Source organism: Myotis lucifugus, unplaced genomic scaffold, assembly GCF_000147115.1.
Source record: "Myotis lucifugus unplaced genomic scaffold, Myoluc2.0 scaffold_206, whole genome shotgun sequence".
In the NCBI taxonomy this organism is placed as follows: domain Eukaryota; kingdom Metazoa; phylum Chordata; class Mammalia; order Chiroptera; family Vespertilionidae; genus Myotis; species Myotis lucifugus.
Window position 1 is genome coordinate 940,793 of NW_005871254.1, and position 27,555 is coordinate 968,347.

Below are 27,555 nucleotides of genomic sequence, written 5' to 3' on the forward strand. Positions count from 1 at the left end.
TGGAGGTGGGCAAAAGAAAATGAGGGACATCTGTAATAGTGTCAACAATAAATATAAAGTTAAAAAGGAAGCATTTTTATGTAATTTGAATCTTTTCAAAATATTGGGACTTATTTGCTAGCATGTATACAGTTTATCTTAGTAAATGTTCTGAGTGCACTTTTTAAAAATATATTCTGCTGTCATTAGGTGGAGTATTCTATAAATGTCAGTTAGGACAAGGAGGTATTGTCAAGCCTTTTTGTGTCCTTTCTGATTGTTTATCTTTTCTATCCATTTTCTGAGAGTGGAAATGTAGAAATCTTCTATAATAATAAAAGCATAATATGCTAATTAGACAGGACAGCTGAACGACCTTCCAGACATCCTTCTGGACAACCTTCCAGATGAAGCCAGGGCTGTGAGGGCCGAGGCAGCCACCAGTCTGCAAGGGCCAAGCCCCTTGCACGAATTTCATGCATTGGGCCTCTAGTATTCTAATATAACTATAAATTTGTCTATTTATCTTTGTAGCTTTTGCTTCATATATTCTGAAGTTTAATTGTTAGGTGCATAAACATTTAGGATTGTGGGAAATTTTTCTTCACCCTCCCTCATATTATATTTTAAAAAAGGTTTTGTTTCAAATGGATTGTAAATCTAAGTGAGAAAGGAACAATCATAGAGCTTTCGAAGAAAAACACAAGGCATGTCTTCAAGACCTTGTGGAAGGTAAAGACTTTATTAAAGGCTATAAAAATTGATAATCATAAAGGAAAACTGGTAAGTTAGCATACATTAAAATAAAGAATACCTACTAAAAGAATGAGAAAGTAAAAGAGCAAACTGTGTATAAATCACACTTCTGACAAAAAACTTACATTCATAGTATCAAAATGCCTATAAAAAACAATAAACAAAGGTAGACGACCCAATTTAGAAAATGAGCAAAAGACTTTAACAGGTCAAGATTTTTTAAAAAATATGATGCATATATAAAATGATATAAAAACAGTTGGTACAAAAGTCAGTATCTTAATGGCCAATAAGCATATGAAAAACTTAACATTATTCCTCATCAGAGAAATATAAATGAAAATCACTACACACCCACCAGAATGGTTAAAATGATAAAGACTGACAATACCAAGTGTTAAGGATGTGGTACAAACTAGAACTCTAGTGTTGCTGATGGGAGTGTCAATTGATTCAGACACTTGACAAAACGGTTTGGCACAGAAACTAAAGTTACATATATACCTACCCCATGACTATAAGACAATTCCTAGGTACATGCCCCAAAGAAGAGTGTGTATGTCCACCAAAGACATGTATAAAAATGTTCAAAGCAGCTTTATTGTTGAAAAGCCAAAAACTAGAAACAACCCAAATGTCTGTCAAAAGAAGAAACAATCATAAGTATAGTCACACAGTGGAATAGTACACAGCAGTAAAAAAGAATGAACTGATGCATACAACAACATGATGAGTTGTAAGACTATTATGGGTTGAGCAAAAGAAACCAGGCCAAAAAAAGGAGAAAGGGAACATATTATTTCACTTATACAAAGTTCAAAAATAGGTAGAACTAATTTATGGTGACAAATATAAGAACAGTAGTTATTTCTGGAAATGGAAAAGGTAGGTATTGACTAGGAAAGGTTATAAGGAAAACTGGAGAGGAAGGTCCATTTTAATTTTAGTTGTTCCTACATGAGTTTACATTAATGTAAAAATTCATCAAGCTGTACATTAAAGATTTGTGAATTTTATTATATGTACATATAGTTCAATAAAGAAAATGGGACACGCTATTAATCGAGTGAAAAGCAAAGTAACTGAGATGTGTTATGTGTGTGTGTATATATATGTATATATATGTACATATACATACATATGTATGCATATGTGTATATACATATATACGTGTATTATATTTGAGACAAAGATTTATATCTAGACTATATAAAGATCTCAAAAAAAATTTTCAATAAGCAGCCCTAGCTAATTTGGCTCAGTAGACAGAGCATCGGCCCTTGGACTGAAGGGTCCTGTGTTCGATTCCAGTTAAGGGCATGTACCTCGGTTGCAGGCTCAATCCCCGGCCCTGGTTGGGGCATGTGTGGGAAGCAACCAATTGATGTGTCTCTCTCACATCAATGTTTCTCTGCCTCTGTCTCTCCCCCTCCATTCCACTCTCTCTAAAAAAATAAAAAATAAAAATAAAAAAATAAAATAAAATAAAAACCAATGGGAAAATATCCTTGGGTGAGGATTAACAACAAAAAAATCAATAAGCAAAAAACATACAACTCAATAGAAAAACGGGTAATATTTGAAAAGGCAGTTTGCAAAAAAGGATATCGAAATACTCAATAAACATCTGAAGGGAGCTCAACCTCATTAGTAAAAGTAATGTCAATTAAAACTGTGATGTGATGGCTCTACACATCAACCAGAATGACAAAAATAGAAGATGACCTACCAAACACTAGTAAGAATGCATGAAAACTGCAAGTCTTACTCACTATGGGACAAAATGTAAATTGGTTCAATTACTTTGGAATCACATTGGGAAACTGACAATATCTACTGAAGCTGAACATAGGCATATTCTTTGTCAACACCCAGACAAAGATATCCATAATAAGAAAATATAAATGCAGCATTAAAAATAATTGTAAGATTAAGATTAGGCTATTATTATCCTCAGCTTTAGACCTATGACAATTTTAAAATCATTAATTACTTTAAGTGCAATATAATCACATTAAATTTGTTGCGAGTCTATACAAAACAATTCATCACTTTTAACATCTCAATAAATTACTGAGGCCAAAAACTTGAGATGAATAATATTTTATAAATATAAATAATTTTTCACAATTCCTAGCAGACATCAATACGTGAGCCCTGCAGGGATAAACTAGAGCAGCCGTGGGCAAACTACAGCCCTCGGGCCGAATCCGGCCCATTTGAAATGAATAAAACTAAAAAAAAAAAGACCGTACCCTTTTATGTAATGATGTTTACTTTGAATTTATATTAGTTCACACAAACACTCCATCCATGCTTTTGTTCCGGCCCTCCAGTCCAGTTTAAGAACCCATTGTGGCCCTCGAGTCAAAAAGTTTGCCCACCCCTGAACTAGAGAAAGGCCTGGCCAAGTGCCCACAGCTTCACCTTTTTGCTGAGATTCATGTTCTCCATCTTAGCCTTCAGCAGCTTCATCTTATTCATAGTGATTGAATTTTCAATTATCTGTTGCCCAGAAGGAGAAGGCTCAATCTCTTCATCCTCATCAGTGTACAAATTATACACTGACCCACCACTGCAAAGACAATGATAATTACTATTGTTATGTGCCTGACACATGCCCAATGACTAAAAATACTCTGTGTGCAATAGAAACTATAGATGCTGCTAATGACAAAGCAATAAATCCATCTTGTCAATGTAAATTTAAGACAAATGTATTTTTAAAAATATAGTTTAGGAGAAAAAAGTTAATGGGGCTAAGTATCACAATCTAGCATTACTGAAAATTCTAGTACAGCTGAGCTTTTCTGAAGTCAAGAGAGCATAAGTGAAGTTCCTTTTGGCTATACCTTTCCCACAGGAGCAAATTCCACAAGAATGATCTGATTCATTTTATTAGCCAAGGCTGGTAATGTGCAACCCAGACCACAAGCTGATCAAATTTCCATTAACCAGAATGAAAAAGAAATTGACACAGAGAAGTCTTGATTTTTATTCACCCTCAGAGGATTCTCACTTAAAAGTTTAAAAAAAAAAAAAAGGAACTCACACATAGGTGTCATCTGAACAGTTTCCCTTCTTAAAGAACAACAACAGCCCTAACTGGTTTGGCTCAGTGGATAGAGCGTTGGCCTGCGGACCAAGAGGTCCCAGGTTGTGGGCACATCCCCAGTGGGGAGTGTGCAGGAGGCAGCTGATTGATGTTTCTCTCTCATCAATGTTTCTAACTCTCTATCCCTCTCCCTCCCTTTCTGTGAAAAAAAAAATCAATAAAATATATATTTAAAAAAAAGAACAACAACAAAAAATGCAGATAACTTAAGATTTTTCTTAGCGTGTTTAGAACAGCATACATTTTAAATGAAAAAGACACCCCAGGCAAGTCATGACACAAATTATTAACCATGTAAAACATTTCAAATATTGATTAATCATCATGACATTTGTTCAAATCTTAACATGATTATTATTTGGGATCCCTTTTCTTTGACTACATAACGCAATGGCATTTATCACACCATCTTCATATTTATATTTACGTATCTATCCCTCTTTCTCCACCGTATGTATAAGTTGAAAGCAGTTGCTAGGCTTTTTCATCTTCCTAGTCTTAGCACCTGGCACAATGCTTGGCACATATGCAAAAAATGTTTGTTGAACTGAACACAAACATTATTGAAATTCAGATTTTTCTTCTTTAAATTTTTTTAAATCCTCATTCGAGGATATGTTCTTATTAATTTGAGAGAGAGCAGGAGGGATGGAGGGAGGGAGGGGGAAGAGAGAGAGAGAGAGAGAGAGAGAGAGAGAGAGAGAGAGAAACATTGATCGATTGCCTCTTGTACACTCCCGACTTTCAAGGTGTACGTATGCTTTGGTTTCACGGGGAGTTGAGAAGGAGGGTGGGGACGGGCCTCCCCGCTGTGGTTTTGGGTGGGGCCGGCAGAGGAGCTGGCCCTGGTGCTTCCTGCTCTGGGAGGGGCCACCTTGGAGATGGGCCCCTCTTGCCCCACTTCAGCTGTTTCCTTTCTCTGTTTGGCAAACTCCTACTCCTCTTTTACAGTTGCTTCTTTTCAGAGGTTGTCCCTAACTCCCCTCCTTTCAAGCAAAATAATTGAACTTGAAGCACTGCTCTGTGGTATTTTAGCTTCAACTTACCCATACTGGATATTGAAAGAGGTTTGTGACTCAACCTTACTAAAAATATTTTAAAAATTAAAAAAGCTAACTAACTGGTCCTTTACTGTTTTCCTGTGTGTGTATGTAAAAAAGTACAATTATGATAAAATATTTCACTAGATACGTTTTAGAGGATTACTAGTAAAAACACGTTTAAATTCACCCAATATTTTTAAAATAATCACACAACTGTGTGTGTGTTTTCCCCTCACAAAGCCTAGATTCATGAGATCAGTTAGAAGTCAATCATAATTTTTTTCTAGTTGGAAAAATATAACTACACTAGGATAACATAGTGATTTATAAATTTAATCTAAAATATCCTTCTTTATATTTAAATATTCTAAGTATTTTCTTGAATTTCTAAATATTTTCTTTTTTACCAGTAGAAAATCAAGTTTTAATACATGCACATAGGGCATTCACTTAGGAATACAAATTCCCTTAATATTTTCTTGAATGCTTATATTTAACCTTTTCTATATCTTTTTGTTGTTAATCCTCAACTGAGGTTATTTTTTCATTGATTTTTTAGTGAGAGTGGAAGAGAGAGGGTAAGACAGAGAGAAACATTGATGTGAGAGAAACACATTGATTGGTTGCCTCTTGTACGAGCCCTGACCAGGGCCCAGGCCAAGGAGGAACCTGCAACCAAGGTATGTGCCCTTGACCGGAATCGAACCCTGGACCTTTCAGTCCACTGGCCAATGCTCTATCCACTGAGCCAAATGAGGCTAACTTTATATCTTTTAATCTAATACTATGATTAAAGAATAAGAGATGAGCAAATGTAATATTTATTTCAAGATGAATATTGTTCATCAAGAATCCAAGTCCTCATATGACTTTCACAGAAAAGTTACCTATTAATTAGGTCTTGCAATGCCTCCCTCTATTTCATCACACTTAGAAAAGCAGGAAGGTGACATGATTAACTAAAAAGATTTGACACTAAAAACGATACTAGATTTTGTACTGCAATGAATCAAATAAGCACCCAATTCTCTGTTTCTTCTTAGAGCAGGAGTCAGCAATCTATAGCCACAGGCCAAATTCAGTCCACCACTTATTTTGCATGCCCCGTGAGCCAAGAGTGGTTTTTACAATTTTAAAGAGTTGAAAAACACTCAAAATAATATTTTATAACATGCAAAAATTGTATGAAATTCTAATTTGTGTCCATAAATGAAGTTTTATTAGAACATAGCCATATCACTTGATCACATACTACATGTGGCTGATTTTGCACTACAGTGGCAGAGTTGAAAAACCACAACAGAATTGTATGGGGCTGTCTTTGCTTTGCACTGTGGCTTGGCACACTGCAGATCACAGTGGCATAGTCATAATTCAACAGCATTTTGAGTGCCATTTGTATCACTGTACAGTGACTTTTTTAATTACCAGTACATATCCAACATGTCAAAACAAGAAAAGTAGACTTCGAATGCTGCAGTTTTAAGGCACAGTAGAGAGTGAATTATTTTGCTATCAATTAAATGGCAAAGCATTTTGTTTATTATGTAATAACACTGTAGCTATGCTAGAGAAAAACAACATATTTGGACATTACCAGACTAAGGTCTCATTGCAGGAAAGCAATGGTCAGAAAATTTTAAAAATATGAAATGGAACATCTCATCATAGTAAAACTGCCTCAAAAAAAAATAAAAGATGGCCCTGGCCAGATTGCTCAGTTGGCTGGGGCATCATCCTGTACTCCAAAAGGTTGTGGTTTGATTCCCAGGGCATTTACCTAGGCTGTGGGTTCGATCCCAGATCGGGGTATGCACGGGAGGCAACCAATTGATATTTCTCTCATCTCTCTCTCTCTCTCTCTCTTTCTGTCTGTCTATCTTTGTCTCTGTCTCTCTGCTCCTCCCTTCCGCTTTCTAAACATATCCTTGAGTGAGGATTAAAAATAAACAAGCAAACAAGTAATTAAATAAATAAATAAATAAATAATGAGACTATAACCAAAAAAAGTTTCTAAGTGGTTTATTTACTAGGAAAGCAAGAAAATCTGTTTCCCAATACAGAATTAACTAAACCACGTCCAGAAAAAAATAAACTTGTTTAAAGACTACTCGGCAAGAGCAATTTCTCAAAGAGTTGACATCATTGGAAGTAACATCAATAGTTTATTTAAAAACTAGAGGCCCTGGTGCACGAAATTTATGCACTCGGGGTGGGGGGGGGGGTCACTCAGCCTGGATTGCAAGAGGGCGCAGGCCAGGCCGTAGGACCCCACCAGTGCATGATCAGTGCTGGGGAGGGATGCGGGAGGTTGGCCAGCTGGGGAGGGACTGCGGGAGGGCTCCAGGCCGTGTCTGGCCCATCTTGCTCAGTCCTGATTGGCTGGAACCCAGCAGCAAGCTAATTTATCGGTCAGAGTGTCTGCCCCCTGGTGATTAGTGCACATCATAGTGACTGGTCAACCAGTCAACTGTCTGCCCCCTGGTGGTCAGTGCATGTCATAGCGAGCAGCTGAGTGACCTTAGCATATTAGCATATTACGCTTTGATTGGTTGGCCAACTGGATGACTGGATACTTAGCATATTAGGCTTTTATTATATGGATACCACAAGTTGCCCTACCTGGTTTGCCTCAGTGGATAGAGCATTGGTCCGCGAACTAAAAGGTCCCAATTTAATTCTGGTCAAGGGCACATACCTCATACCTCAGTTGCAGGCTTGATCCCCATCTGATCAGGGCACATGCGAGAGTCAACCAATCGATGTCTCTCTCTCACATCGATGTTTCTCTCTCTGTGTCTCTCCCCCTCAATTCCACTCTCTCTAAAAAAAAAAAAAATCAATGGGAAAATATCCTTGGGTGAGGATTAACAAAAACAAAAAAATACTGCATGTTATTTGGAGTTGTTTTGCTTGGCTTTTGATGAGTCAACATAAGTTATTGAAACTGTTCAGCTGTTTTTATTTATTCTGGGCATCAATACCAAGTTTGAAGTAAGTGAAAAAACTAGCCTCTTTGAAAAGGCTGCATAAAACAACTAGAGTTAAGAATATTTTCAAAGAAGTTGCTAAAACACTAATTCAGTACAACTGAATCCGCTACAATTAATGGAGTAAAAATATGTGTAGAACAAAAAAAGAGCTTAGCAAATTTACAAAGGTAATGAAAATGTAAGGTGTTTAACACCTAAGGTTACTCATTGTATTATTCATAAGCAGGTCTTCTAGAGCTAATATTTGAATCTATCATGTGTTATTGAACCAGTAATTCAATAGTAAACTTCATTTGTCTCCTGGATTTAGCCGTCAGTTCAATGGCTTGACAGTAATTTTATTGTGATTTTTTGTACCTCAGGGATGATAATGAATTTTTCTGAATGAAAAGAACTGCCTTCAACTGCTAATATAAACACTAAGTGCCTTTGGAAATTAGCTTTGCTGTGAACTTGATAATGTTTCTTAGTGAATTACACCTAATATTACAAGGCAAAACAGTACTTACATGAGAAACTGATACTGTAAGTAATGTCATTTTGACAACTAGCTTTACTGTGATCACATATATAAAGTCATGCCTTCAAAAGTTAAAAACTTAAGCGAGCCCTGCTTGGAATAGTTCAGTTGGTTGAGCATCGTCCCATGTACTGAAAGGTCACCAGTTTGATTCCCGGTCAGGGAACATGCCCAGGTTGTTCGTTCAGCCCCAGTCAGGGTGTGTAGGGGATGCATCCGATCCATGTTTCTCACATCGATGTTTCTCTCTCTCATTCTCTCCCTCCTCTTCTCTCTTACTCTCTCTCTCCCTCTCCCTTCCTCTCTAAAATCAATAAAAGTATATATTATATTAAAAAAGAAAGAATCAACAGTCAACACTCATTTGTTACAGTCTGTTCTCTGTGGCCACAAAGAAGGAGTCTAATCTTCCTTCCCCACAGCACTCTGTGGTGGCCAGAATCTTAAAGGAATCCCCATGATTCCCGATCCCTGATGCTCACACCCATATACTCTCCTACCCTTCCTTGAGCATGGGCATGACCTATGATTTACATCTAGCCAACAGATTAGATGAAAAATAAAAGGATTTTGCAGATGTAAGTTAGGTCCTAAATCAGTTGACTATGAGTTCATCAAAAGGGAGCTGTGGGCAGCCTCTAGCCAATAGCCAGCAAAAAAATACCAGGCCTTCAGTCATAGAGCCACCAGGAAATGAATTATGACAACATTGTGACTGAGCTTGAAAGCAGATTATGTTCCCCAGCCAAGCCTCCAGAGAAGAGTGCACCTTTACCAAAACCATGATTGCAGCTTGTGGAACCCTGAGCAGAGCTCCCAGCTAAACTGTGCCAGGACTCCAGACCCTCCGACACTGTTCTCCAGGCTACAGTTATCTTTTCCATGAATGGTTTGCCATTAGCTTTTTATGCTGTGGATTAAATTTAGTTACCTGTAATACTGTTCCTTTCTCTGTTTGGCAAACTCCTACTCCTCTTTTACAGTTGCTTCTTTTCAGAGGTTGTCCCTAACTCCCCTCCTTTCAAGCAAAATGAAGCCCCTCTCATCTGGTTTTCCAGAGATGCTGCTATCCTTCTTAACAACTGCCAACAGTGTATGACAGGTATATTTATAGCAGATTGCATGTTCCATGAGGGAGGAGTAATCATCTTTGTAACCTAGTGCCTAGTGTAGAAACACGCTAAAAAAGTTCAGTAAATGTTTAGTGACTTAAGTGAAAGGCAGTAAAGAATCATAATAAGACAGTGCACAAAAACCTATAGGTTACCTAGTCGGACTTCTAAATGTTGTTTTGCCTAGCTAAGTACCTTTAGGTTGTATCTTTCTAATTTTATAAGTAATATAACTTTCCCCCCTTTATTAAAGTAGAAAAACAAGACTGGAGAAGTAAGATTTATACACCCTTTTAAAAAAATATATTTTATTGATTTTTTTACAGAGAGGAAGGGAGAGGGACAGAGAGTCAGAAACATCAATGAGAGAGAAACATTGATCAGCTGCCTCCTGCACACCTCCCAGTGGGGATGTGCCCGCAACCAAGGTACATGCCCTTGACCGGAATCGAACCTGGGACCCTTCAGTCTGCAGGCCGACGCTTTATCCACTGAGCCAAACCGGTTAGGGCAAGATTTATACACCTTTAAGCAGCAGAGTTAAATTTTGAAAAAAGCTAGTAATTTTAGATTCAATCCTTTCTATTATAACAACACTATTATAACAAGACTCTAATCTAGTAGGCATCTTAGTTTCATAATGTTATAGAAATAAATATTTTGTATGAAAAATCTTATTCCATAAAGAAATTTCAGCCCTGGCTGGTATGGCTCAGTTGGTTGAGCATCATCCAATGCTGGTTCAATTCCCAGTCAGCACACATACCCAGGTTGAAGGTTTGATCTCAGGTTGGGGCATATATGGGAGGCAGCCAATCAATGTCTCTCTTACACTGATGTTTCTCTCTCCTCTCCTCTCCTCTCCTCTCCTCTCCTCTCCTCTCCTCTCCTCTCCTCTCCTCTCCTCTCCCTTCATCTCTCTAAAATCAATAAAAACATATTTTTTAAAAAATAAATTTCAGTTTTAAAAATTACTCTCTAAGTATTAATCATATAAAGGGCAATTTCAGAATCACATACCTGGGGCCACAGGAATAGAGAAGAATGCAGGAAATTTAGTCAGTCTTGTGAATATAATAAGATTATTTTGACAAAACAAGGTAAACATAAAGGTTTAAGGAGTATATTGTATGATGTTATCCTTTCCTAAGTGAGACATGCAAATGAAAACCTATTTATTTACCTTAAAGATTCAGATAATGGTGTTAAAGTGCCATCTCCCCTATCTACTACACGAAAGAAATTCAATTGCTCTCCTTCTCGGTATACCAAAAATGTAACTTGTTTGTTGTAGGAGGTCTTCTCCCAGACCTCGTCTTGACTGGAATCCATGTACTCAGCCATCTCCCTAAGTGGGTCTTCCATAGGAACTACAAATGGAAAAATTGATAAACAAGCTTTCAATTTATATCAAGTTTTATGCATCTTGGTACAGTGACAGGACATAATATTATGAATTTGAACAACCCTGTGCAATATATATATATATATATAATTCCTCAAAAAGTTTCTGGTCTTTTATAGTTAATACAGCACTCCCTATGTTGTATTAATATAAAATAAATGAAATGCATTATTGTGTTGTTAGGTACAAAGATACACAAGGTTTTTCCTATACCACTAGTCTGTATAGTTGCTGACTCTACGACATAATTATCTATGATTGCTTTCACTTGACACCTCTGCTTCCTATATTTTCCAATATTGGTTCCATCAACCAACAATTAAAAGCAATATAAATCCCACTTACTTTATATTAAAAAATAAACACACACATAATTAGGAGACATATTAGAAGTGAGAAGCAGCTGAATCCTTCTTCTTTCTGGTTTTATACAGAGGCTGAGTCCTCTTAGAGCTGTTTCTTGATGTGCAGTCAGGTAATTAAAAGTACACAGTAGGCCCTGACCGGTTTGGCTCAGTGGATAGAGCGTCAGCCTGCGGACTGAAGGGTCCCAGGTTCGATTCCGGTCAAGGGCATGTACCTTGGTTGCGGGCACATCCCCAGTAGGGGGTGTGCAGGAGGCAGCTGATCGATGTTTCTAACTCTCTATCCTTCTCCCTTCCTCTCTGTAAAAAATCAATAAAATATATATTTTTAAAAGTACCCAGTAATTCAGAAACAAGGGGGCCACTTAAGTACTGAAACTGCAGTGTGTATAATGGTCAGAATGTTGTTTATTAAAAGCATCTTCCCAGGAGCCGAGTTGTTCTTGAATAGAATACATCCATGTGCGCAGGCAGAGCACAGGACTGGGGCAAAGCCCTCACTGCTGACGGGCTCTAGAAGACAAAGATGTCCTCGGGTTTGAATGATATTACAACCTGCTCTTGTCCACAGCAGCCACAGATTCTGCTCCTGTGGTGAGAATTGGCCTGAAGAGATTGCTGGCTCATAGGGTGAGTGTTCTAAAAGCCCCTGAACTTCACACTTGGGTGTCTAAGTAATGGTTACAGGAAATAAAATAGTTCCTAAAGACATGCTCATGACAAGTTGAAGAAACATTTGCTCTTTCCTAAAAGAAGCAATAATTTCTCAAACTCCATAACTCTCATTCAAGTAGCTTACTTATTACCAGAATCACAGTGCTGCACTATTCTTTTAAAAAATTGTAAGAAAAGTTGAACTCTGAAAGTAACAAGGTAAAAACATTAAAGATGTTCTCATATCCTAAATTCAATACCACCACTACTAAAACACAAAAACTTTAGAAATATAATAGGATTTAGTTTATTTTATAAAAATGTTTGGGGCCTGGCCAGTGTGGCTCAGTAGTTGAGCATTGACCTATGAACCAGGAGGTCACAATTCGGTTCCCAGTCAGAACATATGCCCTGGTTGTAGGCTCAACTCCCAGTGTGGGCTGTGCAGGAGGCAGCTGATCAATGATTCTCTCTCATCATTGATGTTTCTATCTCTTAATCCCTCTCCCTTCCTATCTGAAATCAATAAAAATAGTTTTTAAATGTTCAGATGTTTTGATTGACTCTTTCATAGACACAAAATGCATAAATATTAAGAGACATTTTTAAAACAAGTTCTTGCCAGTTTTAAGTTAATGATATATTTTCCACATTATGTTCATGAGAAATAAAAACCTATGCTATTGTCATTACTAATGCCACATGAAAGCCTTACTTAAATCAACATAGTGTGCCTTTCTTAGGGAGGCACTGGGATTTAATATGCTTATACACATATGTATATATATGTCCACACATTTTCATAACAGAAAAATCACTTAGATTATATCAGGTATAAAACATTGTATATATAGTTTAAGATAAAATTTAGTTTTAGGAAAGAAAGTATTTTCTATGTTGTTTTAATAATGGTTCATTAAAAAAATTTTTTAAGCTAAATATTACTTACTGGAACTCAGATGATAAAGGTACTTTCTAAACCATAAGTTTTAAATAAGACTAAATAGCTAAAAAAAAAAAAACCATGGTTTCTCAAATACCATATGGAGAAGTTTTATATCTGGGTTCACAAAGATTTTAATGATGTAAGGTAGACAACATCAAGCTTTTAATTTTAAAAACGTTGATTCGATAAAGGCAAAATTATTAAAAACTTAATTTAAAATATTAAAAAACAGATAATTTCTAAGTGCTGATTTTTCAATTTACAAATAAGGCACAAAATGTTGTAGGGGAAGAAGGTATTACAAAGCTTCAACTACCAAAGGGTAGTGATGCATTTCATTTTAAATTTTTTAAGTTTTAAAAATACATATATTTCTAACTCAGAATCTGTAGCACTTACACTCCTCCTCAAAAACATAAAATAATTTTAATTCTAGTAAGAAAAATAGGTGCTCTGATTAAAACCCTGGTTTAAAGAAAATAGTATACACAAATAACCAACTTTCAAAAATATAATACAATGGAGTTCACATGTCATTAAACACTATAATTCTATCTTACAATAATGACCCAGGAAACGCTTTAGGGTCTTGCACTACCCTCAGAATCGGTACTACAGACATCAACTTATGTCACATATGAGAATTTCATGTTAATAGACAGCCCCTAATATTAGGAATGCTAATTAATCAGCTCTAACCTTATTTTCATCTTTTATAACTTATCCAAAATAATTAAACAGCAAAAAGAACATATCTCTCAAAATCCTCTTGAAGTAGTTAGTAACAAGATGGTTATACCTTTATTTTTTAACTAAAATTTGAAGCATGGGGATAAAATTTGACTTGTTGAAGAAATAAGCCAGCAGTGGACTCAATACTTAATTCAGTTTTCTGATTAAAGAAGGCTCAAACAACTATGAAGTCCTTCCCCAAAATGAGGACTGCTCTAAGCAGTCTCTGGGAGCCTCTATCTGGTGGGATTCATGTGGCATACCTGAATCAGGGGCCAATGTAAACACTCCCAATTCTCCCCGTGCTTAGAACTTTCTCATTGATCAAGTCTCCGCTCACATCATCTTCTCCCAGGGCCCTTCCCCAATCATCCTCCTATCACCCTGCCTCCACAGACTCTATCATACTACTCTGTTTCCTCCACAGCATTTATGACTGCTTAAAATGACATCCATTCCTAACACACTTACTGTGGGGACCTTCATGAATTAGGGACATTTTCTCCCATAAAATATTGAACTGAACATCTAGTAGATGCTCAAAATGTATTTGCTGAATGAATGAACGAACAAACGAATGAATAAACTCCCAAGGACTGCCCACATTCTGAAAAAGGATTCAACAGGGCCATGATAATATCCATGACACCCAAATACATCATAGACAAGGCTAACAGATATCCAAGAAGTTTCTACAAAAATCATTACCTCAGGCCCACCTGGTGTGGCTTAGTGATTGAGTGTTGACCCAGAAACCAGGAGGTCACAGTTTGATTCCCCATCAGGGCACATGCCCAGGTTGTGGGCTCGGTCCCCAGTAGGGGGCATGCAGGAGGCAGCCAATCAATAATTCTCATCATTGATGTTTATATATTATCTCTCTCCCTCTCCTTTCCTCTCTGAAATCAATTTAAAAAATATATTTTTAAAAAAGATTACTCCAGGAAGTAAAGAAGCAGTGGATAAAAACAAACAACAAGACTGGAATGAACCTAATCACAATAACAACATATTTGTATTATGCCATTCCATTTCCCTTCCCTATATTGATGAGGTTTATTTTTAGTTATTTATTTTTTAAATATATTTTTATTGATTTCAGAGAGAGAGAGAAACATTAATGATGAGAGAGAATCATCTATCGGCCACCTCCTGCACCACCCTACTGGGAATCAAGCCTGCAACCTGGGCACATGCCCTTGACCGGAATCAAACCTGGGACCCTTCAGTCCGCAGGCCAACGCTCTATCCACTGAGCCAAACCAGCTAGGACGATGAGGTTTATTTTTAAATCTCCCTGGATGGAATCATGAATCATTAGACTTTCTAGTATATGAGTTCCTGCCACTGTTCATTTAGGCTTTAAAGAACAATGCCTTTAAAAACAAATGTGGTTCTTCTAAACCTAAGAGCAGAAAGAGAACCTTACTACAAAACATAAAAACACCGACTGGCTTAAAGATTGTTATTGTGAAAGTGCTTAATATACATAATTTTAACATATGCCTACCTCTTCTAGTATTTATAGGTCCACCACGCATAGCCAGTACCAGCTTCAAGGTACAGCCTTCTGAAATGCTGTGGATAATTAATAAAAAAATAAACTACAATCATCAAAATACACTCACTGTTAAATATGTACATAATTACTGCTGCTTTACCAGGCATAGTGCCTGTCCTCTAAAAATAGATATAGCAATGTGCATAAATATAAAATGTTAATTTATTTACTTCTTAAATAATGAAAAAGTGAAGTTTTCATAATCCTTAAATATGACATTAAATTTCAGAATAAAAGTATTGGAAAGGATCTGTGACCATGTGGTTTAACCTCTTCATTTTACATGTAAGGAAAAAGAGGCCCTAAGAAAAAAGATTCTTATTCAAGACCCAAAGCATTAGAAAATAGCAGATATATTTAGTAAAATAGGAAACAGAAAAACAGTAAATCTACAAGGTCTCCCAATGCTCTTTCAGCTATTCCATATTGCCTTTTTGCTCTTTTCTTAAGAGTGAAGATTTATAGGAGGGGAAAAAGGCAAAATGTCAGACAGTATATCTGCAATTATTGGTATGCACAGTCCCACTTAGTAATGGAAGAAGGCCTTAATGGAAAATGAAAGACTTGGTGAAGAGCAATACTCTCTCACTCAATACTTGTGAAAATGGAAAGAAAAGAAACCTAGTCAGGTGAGAATTGGGTCAATATTCAAAGAAAAAAGCAAAGAATGCAAGATCAGAAGAGAAAGATCTAAAAAGGAAGGAGATTAATAGCTTAGAGCAGTGGTTCTCAACCTTCCTAATGCCGCGGCCCTTTAATACAGTTCCTCATGTTGTGGTGACCCCCAATTTCATGGTTACAAATAGAACATAATTAAAGCATAGTGATTAATCACAAACAATATGTAATCATATATGTGTTTTCCGATGGTCTTAGGCGACCCCTGTGAAAGGGTCGCTCGAGCCCCAAAGGGGTCGCGGCCCACAGGTTGAGAACCGCTGGCTTAGAGTGAATAATGAAAAAGTAAAACAAAGATTCAAAGGACAAGGATCAGGTAATATGGGGTACTGAGCCAACATATCTTTTTTTAATTAAATGTATTGGGGTGACATTGGTTTCCCAAACCAAAAAGGTTTCATGTACACAACTCAATAAAACATCATCTGCAATATTAGCAAATCAGATCCAATAATATATTAAAAAGATCATACACCATGATCAAGTGGGATTTATTCCGGGAATGCAAGACTGGTTAAATATCCACAAATCAGTAAATGTGATACATCACATAAGCAAATTGAAAGATAAATATCACATGATTATATCAATAGATGCAGAAAAGGCAGTTGACAAAATGCAACACCCTTTTTTGATAAAAACTCTCAGGAAAGTGGGAGTAGAGGGATCATACCTCAACATAATAAAGGCCATATATGACAAACCTACAGCCAACATAATACTCAATGGTCAACAACTAAAAGCTTTTCCCTTAAGAAAAGGAACAAGACAAGGATGTTCGCTTTCACCACTCTTATTCAACATAGTATTGGAAGTCCTAGCCACAGCAATCAGACAAGAAGAGATAAAAGTCATCCAAATTGGAAAGGAGGAAGTAAAATTCTCATTACTTGCAGATGACATGATATTGTACATAAAAAACCCTAAAGATTCCACCAGGAAACTACTGGACTTAATAAATGAATTCGGCAAGGTAGCAGGCTACAAAATCAACATCTAGAAATCAATGGCATTTTTATATACCAATAATGAACTTTCAGCAAGAGAAACTAAAAAAACAATCCCATTTACCATTGCAACAACAACAAAAATAAGATACCTAGGAATAAACTTAACTAAGGAGGTAAGAGACCTCTACTTGGAAAACTATAGGACATTGAAAATATAAATAGAGGAAGATACAAAAAGACGGGAACGTATACCATGTTCATGAATTGGAAGAATTAACATCATTAATATGTCTAAACTACTCAATGCAAACTATAGATTCAATGCAATTCCTATTACCAGTAAAATACCAATGGCACACTTCACAGAACTAGAATAAATACTCCAAAAATTTATATGGAACCATAAAGATCCCAAATAGCTGTGGCAGAAAGAAAAGAAAGAAGAACCAAGTTGGAGGGATCAGAATACCGGATATCAAACTATACTACAAAGTCATTATAATCAAACCAATGGATAAGAACAGAAGCCCCAGAAATTGACCCACACCATACAGTCAATTAATAATTGACAAAGGAAGCAAAAACATACAATGGAGAAAAGGCAGCCTCTTCAACAAATGGTGCTGGGAAAATTGGACGGACAGATGAAAAAGATGAAACTATACCATCAACTTACACCATACACAAGAATAAACTCAAAATGGATAAAAGACTTAAATGTAAAGCATGAAATCATAACAATCTTCGAAGAAAACATAGGCAGTAAAATCTCAGACATCTCACACAGCAGAATTTTTGCCGATACATCTTTAGGGCAAAGGAAACTAAGGAGAAAATAAACAAATGGGACTACATCAAAATAAAAAGCTTCTGCACAGCAAAGAAAAACCATCATCAAAATGAAAAGGGAACCCACTGAATGGGAGAACATATTTGTCAATGATACATCTGATAAGGGGTTAATATCCAAAACATATAAAGCACTCATACAACTCAACAAAAGGAAGACAAACAATTCAATTAAAAAATGGGCAGAAGAGTTAAATAGGAATTTCTCCAAAAAGGAAATACTGATGGCCAAGAGACACATGAAAAAATACTCAAAATAACTACTCATCAGAGAAATGCAAATTAAAACCACAATGAGATATTACCTCACACCTGTTAGAATGGCTATCATAAAAAATAAACAAGTGCTAGCAAGGATGTACAAAAAAGGGAACACTAGTTCACTGCTGGTGGGAATACAGACTGGTGCAGCCGCTATGGAAAACAGTATAGTTTCCTCAAAAAATTAAAAATGGAACTTCTGTTTGACCCAGTGATCCCACTTCTGGGAATATATCCTAAAAATCACGAAACATCAATCAGAAAGAATATATACATCACTATATTCATAGCAGCGTTATTTACAATAGCTAAGTTTTTTTAACAGCCCAAGTGCCCATCAGCAGATGAATGGATAAAAAAGCTGTGGGATATTTATATAATGGAATACTATGCAGGTATTAAAAAGAGGGACCTCTTACCCTTTGGGACAGCCTGGAGGACCTGGAAAATATTATGCTAAGTAAAATAAGCCAGACAGAGAAAGAAAAGTATCACATGATTTTACTTATTTGTGGACTCTAATGAGCAAAATGAATTGACCAATAAAATAAGACCCGAAGCATGGAGGCATGAAACAGATTGACATATCTTGAGGTGGGGTTGGGGGAATGAGAAGAGATAAACCAAAGAACGTATATACTTATATGCATAGCCCATGGACAGGGGCAATAGGGTGGTAAAGTCCTGGGAGGGGGGGGCATTGGGGCTGGGAGCAGGGGGTAAAGGGGGTAAATGGGAGATATCTATAATACCATCAACAACAAAAAAACACACATCCTATCTAATAAAGAGGGAACATGCTAATTGACCCTCATGTCATTGCAAAATGGCAGTGCCCACAGCCAATAAGGAGGAAATATGCTAATTACTGCCCCACCCTCAAAGATGGCGGCGCCCACAGCCAATCAGGAGGGGATATGCTAATTGACTGCCATACCCTCAAAGATGGCAGCACTCACAGCCACAAGATGGCGGCGCCCAGTCCTCTCCACCCTGCTGGGGTGGCAGGTGTGCAGCAAGGCCGGGCCCGCCCACAGGCAGGCCCGGCCTTGCCACATGCCTGCCTCCAGAGTCCCTCAGTCCCCTCAGCTCCCCAGCCAACCAGGGCTGGCCTGAGGCACAGGCAAGCCTCAGATGGTGGCTGCCCAGCCGCCCAGGGCCGGCCCGAGGCTCAGGTAACCAGGGCCGGCCGAGGCTCAGGTAACCAGGGCTGGCCGAGGCTTGTGCTGCTGGCAGTGGCAGCAGCAGAGGTGATGGGGTGTCGCCTTCCCCTGATTTCCGGGTCACCTCCCGCCCCTGAGGACTCCTGGACTGTGAGAGGGCACAGGCCAGGTTAAGGGGCTCCTCCTCCAGTGCATGAATTTTCATGCACTGGGCCTCTAGTTAAAATATAATAATAAATTGGCAAAAAACAACAACATTATCTGCAAACTGCGTTGTGTATCCATCACTCCAAGCAAAATCTCTTTATGTCCCCATTTTCTCCCCCTTTGCCCAGCTCCACCTACTCCCCACTGCTCCTTTCTCTCTATCACCATACTGTTGTCTGTGTCTGTATAGTATGTATATAAGTTTTTTGGCTAATCCCTTCACCTTCTTTCATCCAGTCCCCGCTTCCCCACCCCTCTGACAGCTGTCAGTCTGTTCCACACGTTTCCATGCTTCTGTTTGTTTTGTTCAACAGTTTATTTAGTTCGGGATTTACACTGAAATCTAAAAAACAGAACTATTCAGAAGAAGAGACATGATCCACGGATTCAGAAGAAAAACAATGGTACTAAATGAAGTCGCAATACTGAGCATCTATAAAACAATTAATATGCAATTACACTCACTTGTAATCATTCAAGCAATAATCATCTTCAAGTTCCACGTTATTCCAAATTAAGTGCTGCTGACAGATGGGAATACCTTAGGGAAAGGTTATAAAAAAATGGTTTAAAATGCAATAGAATCTTCTTAAAAGTATGATACAAAGCTATGTATGAAATGAAAATAATAACAACAACAACAAGAAATTAAACACACTTCTATATTGAATTCTGAGTGCTTAACTAAAATTTACAGAATCACAGGTAAAAGACATAGCTAAACGTAGATATAGTCCAATCCACTCACTTTAGAAAAGAACAGTATGTTTCAGTAACTCTCTGACCTTGAAACTGGAAGACAGTTCTAAATGCTCCAAAGTACAAGTCTTCATTCAGGGTTACAGTCAAGGTTAAACGTATGAGTGGGAATGGGTAAAGGCAGTTAAAACGTACAAATTCCCAGCCATAAAATAAGTCATGGGGATGTAAAGTATAATATGGAGACTAGAATTAATAATATTGTGTTGTATATCTAAAAGTTGCCAAGAGAGATCTTAAAAGTTTTCATCACAGGAAAAAAAAAAACACAAAAAACTTTTGCCCTGGCCAGGTAGCTTAGTTGGTTAGAGTGCTGTCCCAATATGCCAAGGTTGCAGGTTTGATCCCTAGTCAGGGCACATACAGAAATAGACCAATGAATGTATAAATAAGGGGAATGACAATTTGATGCTTCCCTTCTCCCCTTCCTCTCTCTAAAAATCAATAAAAATTTTAATTAAAAAAAACTTTTGTAACTTTATGCTGATGGATATTAACTAGACTTATTGTGGAGATCATTTTGCAATACATACAAATATTAAATCACTAGAGGCCCAGTTCACAAAATTTGTGTACTCGGTGGGGGGGGGGGGGGGTCCTTCAGCCCAGCCTGCAACCTCTCGAAGTCCAGGAGCCCTCAGGGGATGTCCAAATGACGGCTTAGGCCCACTCCCCACTAGCAGTCATCCTTAGCGCTGCCGTGAGCCCGGCTCAGGGCTTCTGGCTGAGCAGTGCTCCCCCTGTGGGAGTGCACTGACCACCAGGGGGCAGCTCCTGCATTGAGCGCATCATAGTGACTGGTCATTCCACCATTCAGTTGATTTGCATATTAGCCTTTTATTATATAGGATTATGTGGTGCACCTGAAACTCATATATGTCAATAATAGCTAAATAAAAAAAATAGCAAGAGACAGAAAGGTGGTGGCCAAATAGGCAGACCTTTCTTGCACATCCTCCCAGGGCCAGACTAGAAATACCACTAAAGTGGGGAACATTCATCTGGAATTACCAACTGAGGTCCAGCTGAGGAGAAGGCTTATATCAAGGAAAGACAGAAAACGCCTGGCGACCAGTGGGAAGGGCGAGGTCATGAGAAAGGCTGACCCAGCTTTCACAGGCAGCAGGCCAAGAGTGAAGAGGAAGTTCTCGGCTACAGGAGGGTTTTTTCCCCTGAGAAGATGGAGGCCCAGAACCCAGGCTGGACTCCTCATACTAGAGCACTAGAGCCAAGACCAGTGACCCACGTAACATCCAGCTATGAAAGGCAGCAGGACCACTGACCACCAGGGAGTGTGGAGCCCGTCAGACATAAAGCTGCAGGGTGTTTTTTTGTTGTTGTTCTTGTTTGTTTTTTAACCCAGAGCACAGGATTTTCATTTTTAGCAACTAACTTACCCCAGGCTTCAGTGGAGGGAGAGTGGTGTGAACTGAAGATACCTGAGGAAAGGCTGGGGTAGGAAACACTGGGTGGGGAGAGGCATGGAAAAGAGGTGGCTGAGAGACCTGCATCCAGTTGCACCCTCACAAACTGAAATGGCCATTTTCCTCAGAGGCTCTGGCCCATTCTAGTAGCCACAGCTCAGGAAAAGGAAAAAAAAACCACCCTAGGCGATACATCCAGCCTCACCCTCAGGAGCCCTGCATCTTGAGCTTTGCAGGGGAGACAAAATCAGAGGCCAAGCCTATAGGTTTGAACAGTCTCAGGAAGCATGAGTCACTTCGCTGATAACCATCCCACCAACCCAGGAACCTGACTGGTGCTTTCCCCTCATAGGAGAGATGATAGAAATTCCAGGTTTCCAGCTGATCCCACTGGATTGCATACAAGGATCTCTGCCCAGCTGAGGGCAGAGTAAGATTCTGGATCACTCTCCTTCCTAATTCTCTCTTCTTTTGTGGCTACATTTGTTGTTGTTGTAGGTGGATTGTATATGTTTTTATTTTGTTTCTTGTTTTGTTGTGTTTTGCTTTGTTCTGCCAGCACCTGCACAACAGCTCTCACAACTTAGTCAGGGGTGAGCCTAAATGTCAGCCAGCCTGAGAGGAGATTCCTCCCATGAACAGGACAGCAGCGTTCAGGACCCAATTATAACGGGAGAGCACAAATAACTCACAACCAGGGACATTCCTGGATCGCCCAGCTTGGGGTATCTAAGAGATTGCACCACTGGGCCCCACAAAATCCTTACTTGTAAGGCAATCCTATGAAGACTGGGAGGCATAGCAATTTGCTCTAATACACAGAAACAAATACAAAGGGAGAGACAGAGAAACAACCCCCAAATGAAATATGAAGAGGAAACCCCAGAAAGAGCTAAATGAAATGGAAGCAAGCAATTTATCAGATATAGAGTTCAAAGTAATGGTTATAAGGATGCTCAATGAACTTAGTGAGAATTTCAAGAAACTTAGTGGGAACTACAGTAGTATAAAACAAGAAATACAAACCAGAAATAATAATTAGTTGAAAATTAAGAATAACATATCTGACATCAAGAATACACTGGAAGGGAAAAAAAGTAGATTAAATGAGGCAGAAGATCGAATCAGTGACTTGGAGGACAAAACATAATTAGAGCAGCAAAAAAGAAAATAAGAATTGAAAAGCAGGAAGATACTTTAAGGGAACTTGGGGACAACATGAAATGTAACAACATTTGCATCATAGGGGTGCCAGAAGGAGAGGAAAGTGAGCAAGGAATGGAGAGCCTGTTCAAAGAAATAATGACAGAAAACTTTGCTAACCTGGTGAAGGAAAAAGTTACACAATTCAGGAAGCACGGAGAATTCTAATCAAGATGAACCCAAAGAGACCCACTCCAAGACACATCATAATAAAAATGTCAAACATTAAAGACAAAGAAAGAATCTTAAAGGCAGCAAGAGAGAGATTGAAAGTTACTGACAAGGTAACTTTAGAATAACATTAGAATGTCAGCTGATTTCTCAAAAGACACACTTGAGGCCAGAAGGGATTTACATGAAGTATTCAAAGTAATGAAAAACAAGGACCTGAACCCAAAACTACCCTATCCAGCAAGGCTATCATTTAAAATTGAAGGGGAAATAAAAGCTTCCCAGACCAAAAAAAAAAAAAAAAAGGCTAAAGGAGTATATACCACTAAGCCAGGATTGCAGGAAATGCTAAAGGGAGTGCTTTAAGAAAAAGAAGAAGAAATTGAGAGAGAGGAACATATGTATAAAGAAAAAAGTGGCAGTAAATAAGTACCTATCAATAATAACCTTAAATGTAAATGGAGTAAATGCTCCAATCAAAAGAACTGAGTAGATGATTGGATAAGAAAACATGACCCATATACATGCTGTCTACAAGAGACCCACCTCAAAACAAAAGATTCACACAGACTGAAAGTAAAGGGATGGGAAAAAATTTTCCATGCAAATGGAAAAGAAAAAAAAGCAGGGGTAACAATACTTATACTTGGCAAAATAGACTTCAAAGCAAAGGCTGTAAAAAGAGACAAAGATGGCCACTACATAATACTAAAGGGATTAACACAACAAGAGGATATAACCCTAGCAAACATACATAAACCCAATATATATGCAATATATAAAACATTTAGTTTACTGTCCTTAGGGGTTTGTATTCTAAAAATCTGTTCCCAGAGTAACATGTTCACATGGAATGATGACTGCTTATATGTGAATTTATTTAGTGATTAAGGTGGCATCTTTCACATTTCTTGTGAATGGGAATGCCAGTAACTTTGAAAAGAGAAAGCAGAAAATATAATTTCCAATAAAAAAAACATTAATATATTAGAAAATTCCTTCCACTTCAGTGTTTGTCTGTGATTATAATTGTATATTAACATCCTTTTTTTGTAGAGCTTGAATACTAATTACAGAATAACTCGGTCTTGGAAGGAAAAAAGTATATTATGAACAATTTTCAATGCTAAAAATAATAGCCTGAATGACCGTTTCTTTACATTTTTGTGATGTTAAAGGAATATTAAGGTAGATTCCACACTCCAGCATAAGTAACCTTTTTTTGGCGGGGGGCGGGAGGCAGGGGGCAAACTGCACATTTGAATGCCCAAAGAATATTTGCACTATACTAGCCAAAGAATGAGCATTATATACACAGACAGCATTTAATGGATACTGATATTGATGAAAATCTTTTTCAAACATGTCACATACTGCCTTCTCTAATTACTTTTGCTTATGATACTATAAAATAAATTCACTAGAATAGTAACAGTAAGTGCTATTTGCAAATACACTGGCACCCATATATTACTTATCACAGCTTTGTTTATAATAATGAATAATTGGATAGGTAAAAATATCTCTTAATAGAAGACTGTATAAGTAAATTATGACAAATATATATTAAAGTGCCATCCATTTGTTAAACACACAAAAAAAATGTTTTAAAAAGAAATATATCCCAAATGTTACGAATAGATCCTATAGTTCTAGAGGCTGGAAAGTCCAAGATCAAGGTTCTAGAAAAATAGGTTTCATTCTGAGGCCTCTTCTCTTGGCTTGTAGGCATCTGACATCTTCCTGTGTGCTCACATGACTACTTCTTTCTGAGTGTACACAGAGAGAATGGGAGCTTTCTTGTGTCTCTTCTCATAAAGGCACTAATCCCATCAAGAGGGGCCCATCCTCATGACCTCATCTAATCCTAATAATTACTCAAGCACATGGCTTTGTCTTTTTTAGAGTTTTCACACAGATACATTTGTGTTTGACAACATGTTCATATCTGCATTTAGAAAATAAACCAGAATCAGTAGGATTTATGGATAACTAAAGACAATGCTGAAACATAGTTCCCATCTCCGAATATCTCCTCCCAAAACAATACAGAACAAAGAGAAGAGAAATGATACAAAGAAACCATGCCTTTAGCCCTTATAACTTAAAGTCAGCTAATGTTCAAATTTCAAAATAACTGGAAATAAAAAGGGGCAATCACTCATTCCCAGTGCAGGATGTCTCATGCTTCTGCCCCTGCAGGGCTCACTGAGAAAAATTTTGGAGAAGAGAGAGAGAAGCAAGTGACATTATATAAATTCAACATAAAACCATCACAAAGAAGAGAAGGCCATTCTAAGTCTGAAAAGTCTACAAAAGGAACTCAGGTAGATTAGAGCACTGGCTACAAGGAAGGGACTTTAAAGTCAAGCAATTGAAGGAGCTTGGAAAAAGGGTTGTGGGGCAGGGGGCAAAGAGAGAGAGAGAGAGAGAGAGAGAGAGAGAGAGAGAGAGAGAGAGAGAGAGAACCCTTCAGTAATCCAGCAGTCAAGGGGAAAAGGAATAAGGGGTGAAAAACTCAAGAGTCCTAAAAGACAAAAGGACTTTAGGACTCATAATTCCCCCATCACCACAAAACATAAAACATCTACTAAAATATCTGCACATTGCTCTACTAATAGGGAGAGCTCCATTAAACAGAATCTGTAAAACACTCCAATACCACAAAAATCAACAAGGTAAAAATTAACAAATCCATAAAGAGTTAATAGTAAAAACTAGCAAACAAAATTCCACACCTATCAACCAAGGTAAATTTTACCAAAAAAAAAAAAAAAGCTGTGAAGAAGAACACTATAGAGCCAGACCCACAACTTACCCAAGCATTTGAAGATATTTAAGAAAATGCTTTGAATCAGAAGTCCAAAAATTAAGACTAGAGCCATGGCCAGTGTGGCTCAGTTGGTTGGAGCGTCATCCTGTACACCAAAAGGTTGCAGTATCAAGTTGTGGTCAGGGCACATAACCAGGTAGTGGGTTTGATCTCCGATCAGCCATGTGCAGGAGGCAACTGATTGATGTATCTCACATCAATGTATGTTTGTTTCTTTTCTCTCTCTTTTCCTCTCTCTAAAATCAATTTTTAAATATAATTTTTTAATTAGAACAGAAAATGTCCACACACACACAAAAATAGAGAGAAATAAAAAAGAGCTGACTAAACTTAGAAAAGAAATGAAGGAAAAAGATAAAATTACCTCAAAAATAAGAATAAATTACAAGAAATAATCAACTCAAATACATATTTAGTAAGGGGCAAGGCAGAAAAACAAGAGAATGAAAATTACAAAAAGAAGAAAGAAGGATCAGAGAAAAAGTAGTGGAAATAAAAGGCCAAGAAGGAATAATATTCATATTACCAAAGTCCCTGGAAAAGAAAAACAAAACAGTGAAACAGAACTAATATTTAAAACTATAACCCTGGAAAACTCCCAGAAATAGAAAAAGACCAAAAGACTTGAATTTACAAGTTGAAATGATCTACTAGGTACATGGGAAAATTCACCCAGAACTCTTTGATTTTGATGATAAAGATAAAAATCTCCAACAGTTACACACACACACACACACACACACACACACACGCACGCACACACATACACAAATACACAATCACTTATAAGGCAAACGAATTACACTGGACTCAATAACAAAAAGAATCTATTCTAAAATGAGCAAAGGACTTGAATAGACATTTCTCTAAAGAAGACATACAGATAGATGGCCAATAAGCATATGAAAAGACTAGAGGCCTGGTGCATGCAATTCGTGCACAGGTGGTGTCCCTAGGCCTGGCCAACAATCAGGGCCTATCAGGGCTGTCTCGCCCAGTCCTGATTGGGGCTGAGCCAGCCAGGGCAGGGCCTGCCGGCTGCCGGATGGGGCCTACCGCAGGAGATTTGCTGGCTGGGGGGAGGAACAGGGGAGGTTGGCTGGCCATGGGGAGGTTGGCTGTGGGAGTGCACTGACCACCAGGGGCAGCTCCTGCATTGAGCGTCTGCCCCCTAGTGGTCAGTGTGCATCATAGCAACTAGTCGACTGGTCGTTCCGATCGTTCGGTCATAACAGTTGCTTAGGCTTTTATACAAAAAGATAGTCGACATCACTAATCATCAGGAAAATGCAAATTAAAATCACTATATAATATCACAACCATTAGGATGTCCACTAGCAAAGACAAAAAACCTCAGAAAAATCATAAATTTTGGCAAGGATATGAAGAAATTAGAACCCTTGTGCAGTGTTGGGGGGAATATAGAATTAGCCACAATGGAAAACAGTAAAATTAGAATTACTGCTCCTCAAAAATTAAAATTAGAATTACCATATGATCAGAAATTCCACTTCTTGGTATATATCAAAAGAAATCAGGATCTGGAAGAGATATTTGCACACCCATGTTCATTGCAGCATTATCCAAAACAGTCAAGAGATAGAAGCAACCTAAATGTTTATTGACACAAATAGATAAAGAAAATACTATATATTGACTGTATACTGTAGGCTAAGGACTGTACAGAAATATAATACTCTAGTTAGTAAAACTGTTTCTTATGTAGATACTAGTGGCCCAGCGTGCGATATCACATGCAGTAAGTCACCCGCCACTTTCGCGGGAGCCACAGTGCGCCTGCGGGAGCCGGCGGGAGCCACAGCACGCCTGCAGGAGCCATGCTGCTTCCACGGGAGCCGCGCCACTTCCATGGGAG

At 38.0% G+C, this 27,555-nt stretch overlaps 1 protein-coding gene across 1 annotated transcript in view; it reads right to left on the reverse strand.

Moving 5' to 3' along the window:
* The window catches only part of ZFAND4 (zinc finger AN1-type containing 4), a 63,858-nt gene that overhangs the window by 17,922 nt on the left and 18,381 nt on the right, over window positions 1-27,555 (reverse strand). Inside the window, 5 exon segments of the mRNA XM_023761318.1 lie at window positions 3,163-3,316; window positions 10,650-10,702; window positions 10,704-10,888; window positions 15,131-15,198; window positions 19,755-19,830. Coding sequence (XP_023617086.1) covers window positions 3,163-3,316; window positions 10,650-10,702; window positions 10,704-10,888; window positions 15,131-15,198; window positions 19,755-19,830 — 536 coding nt within the window.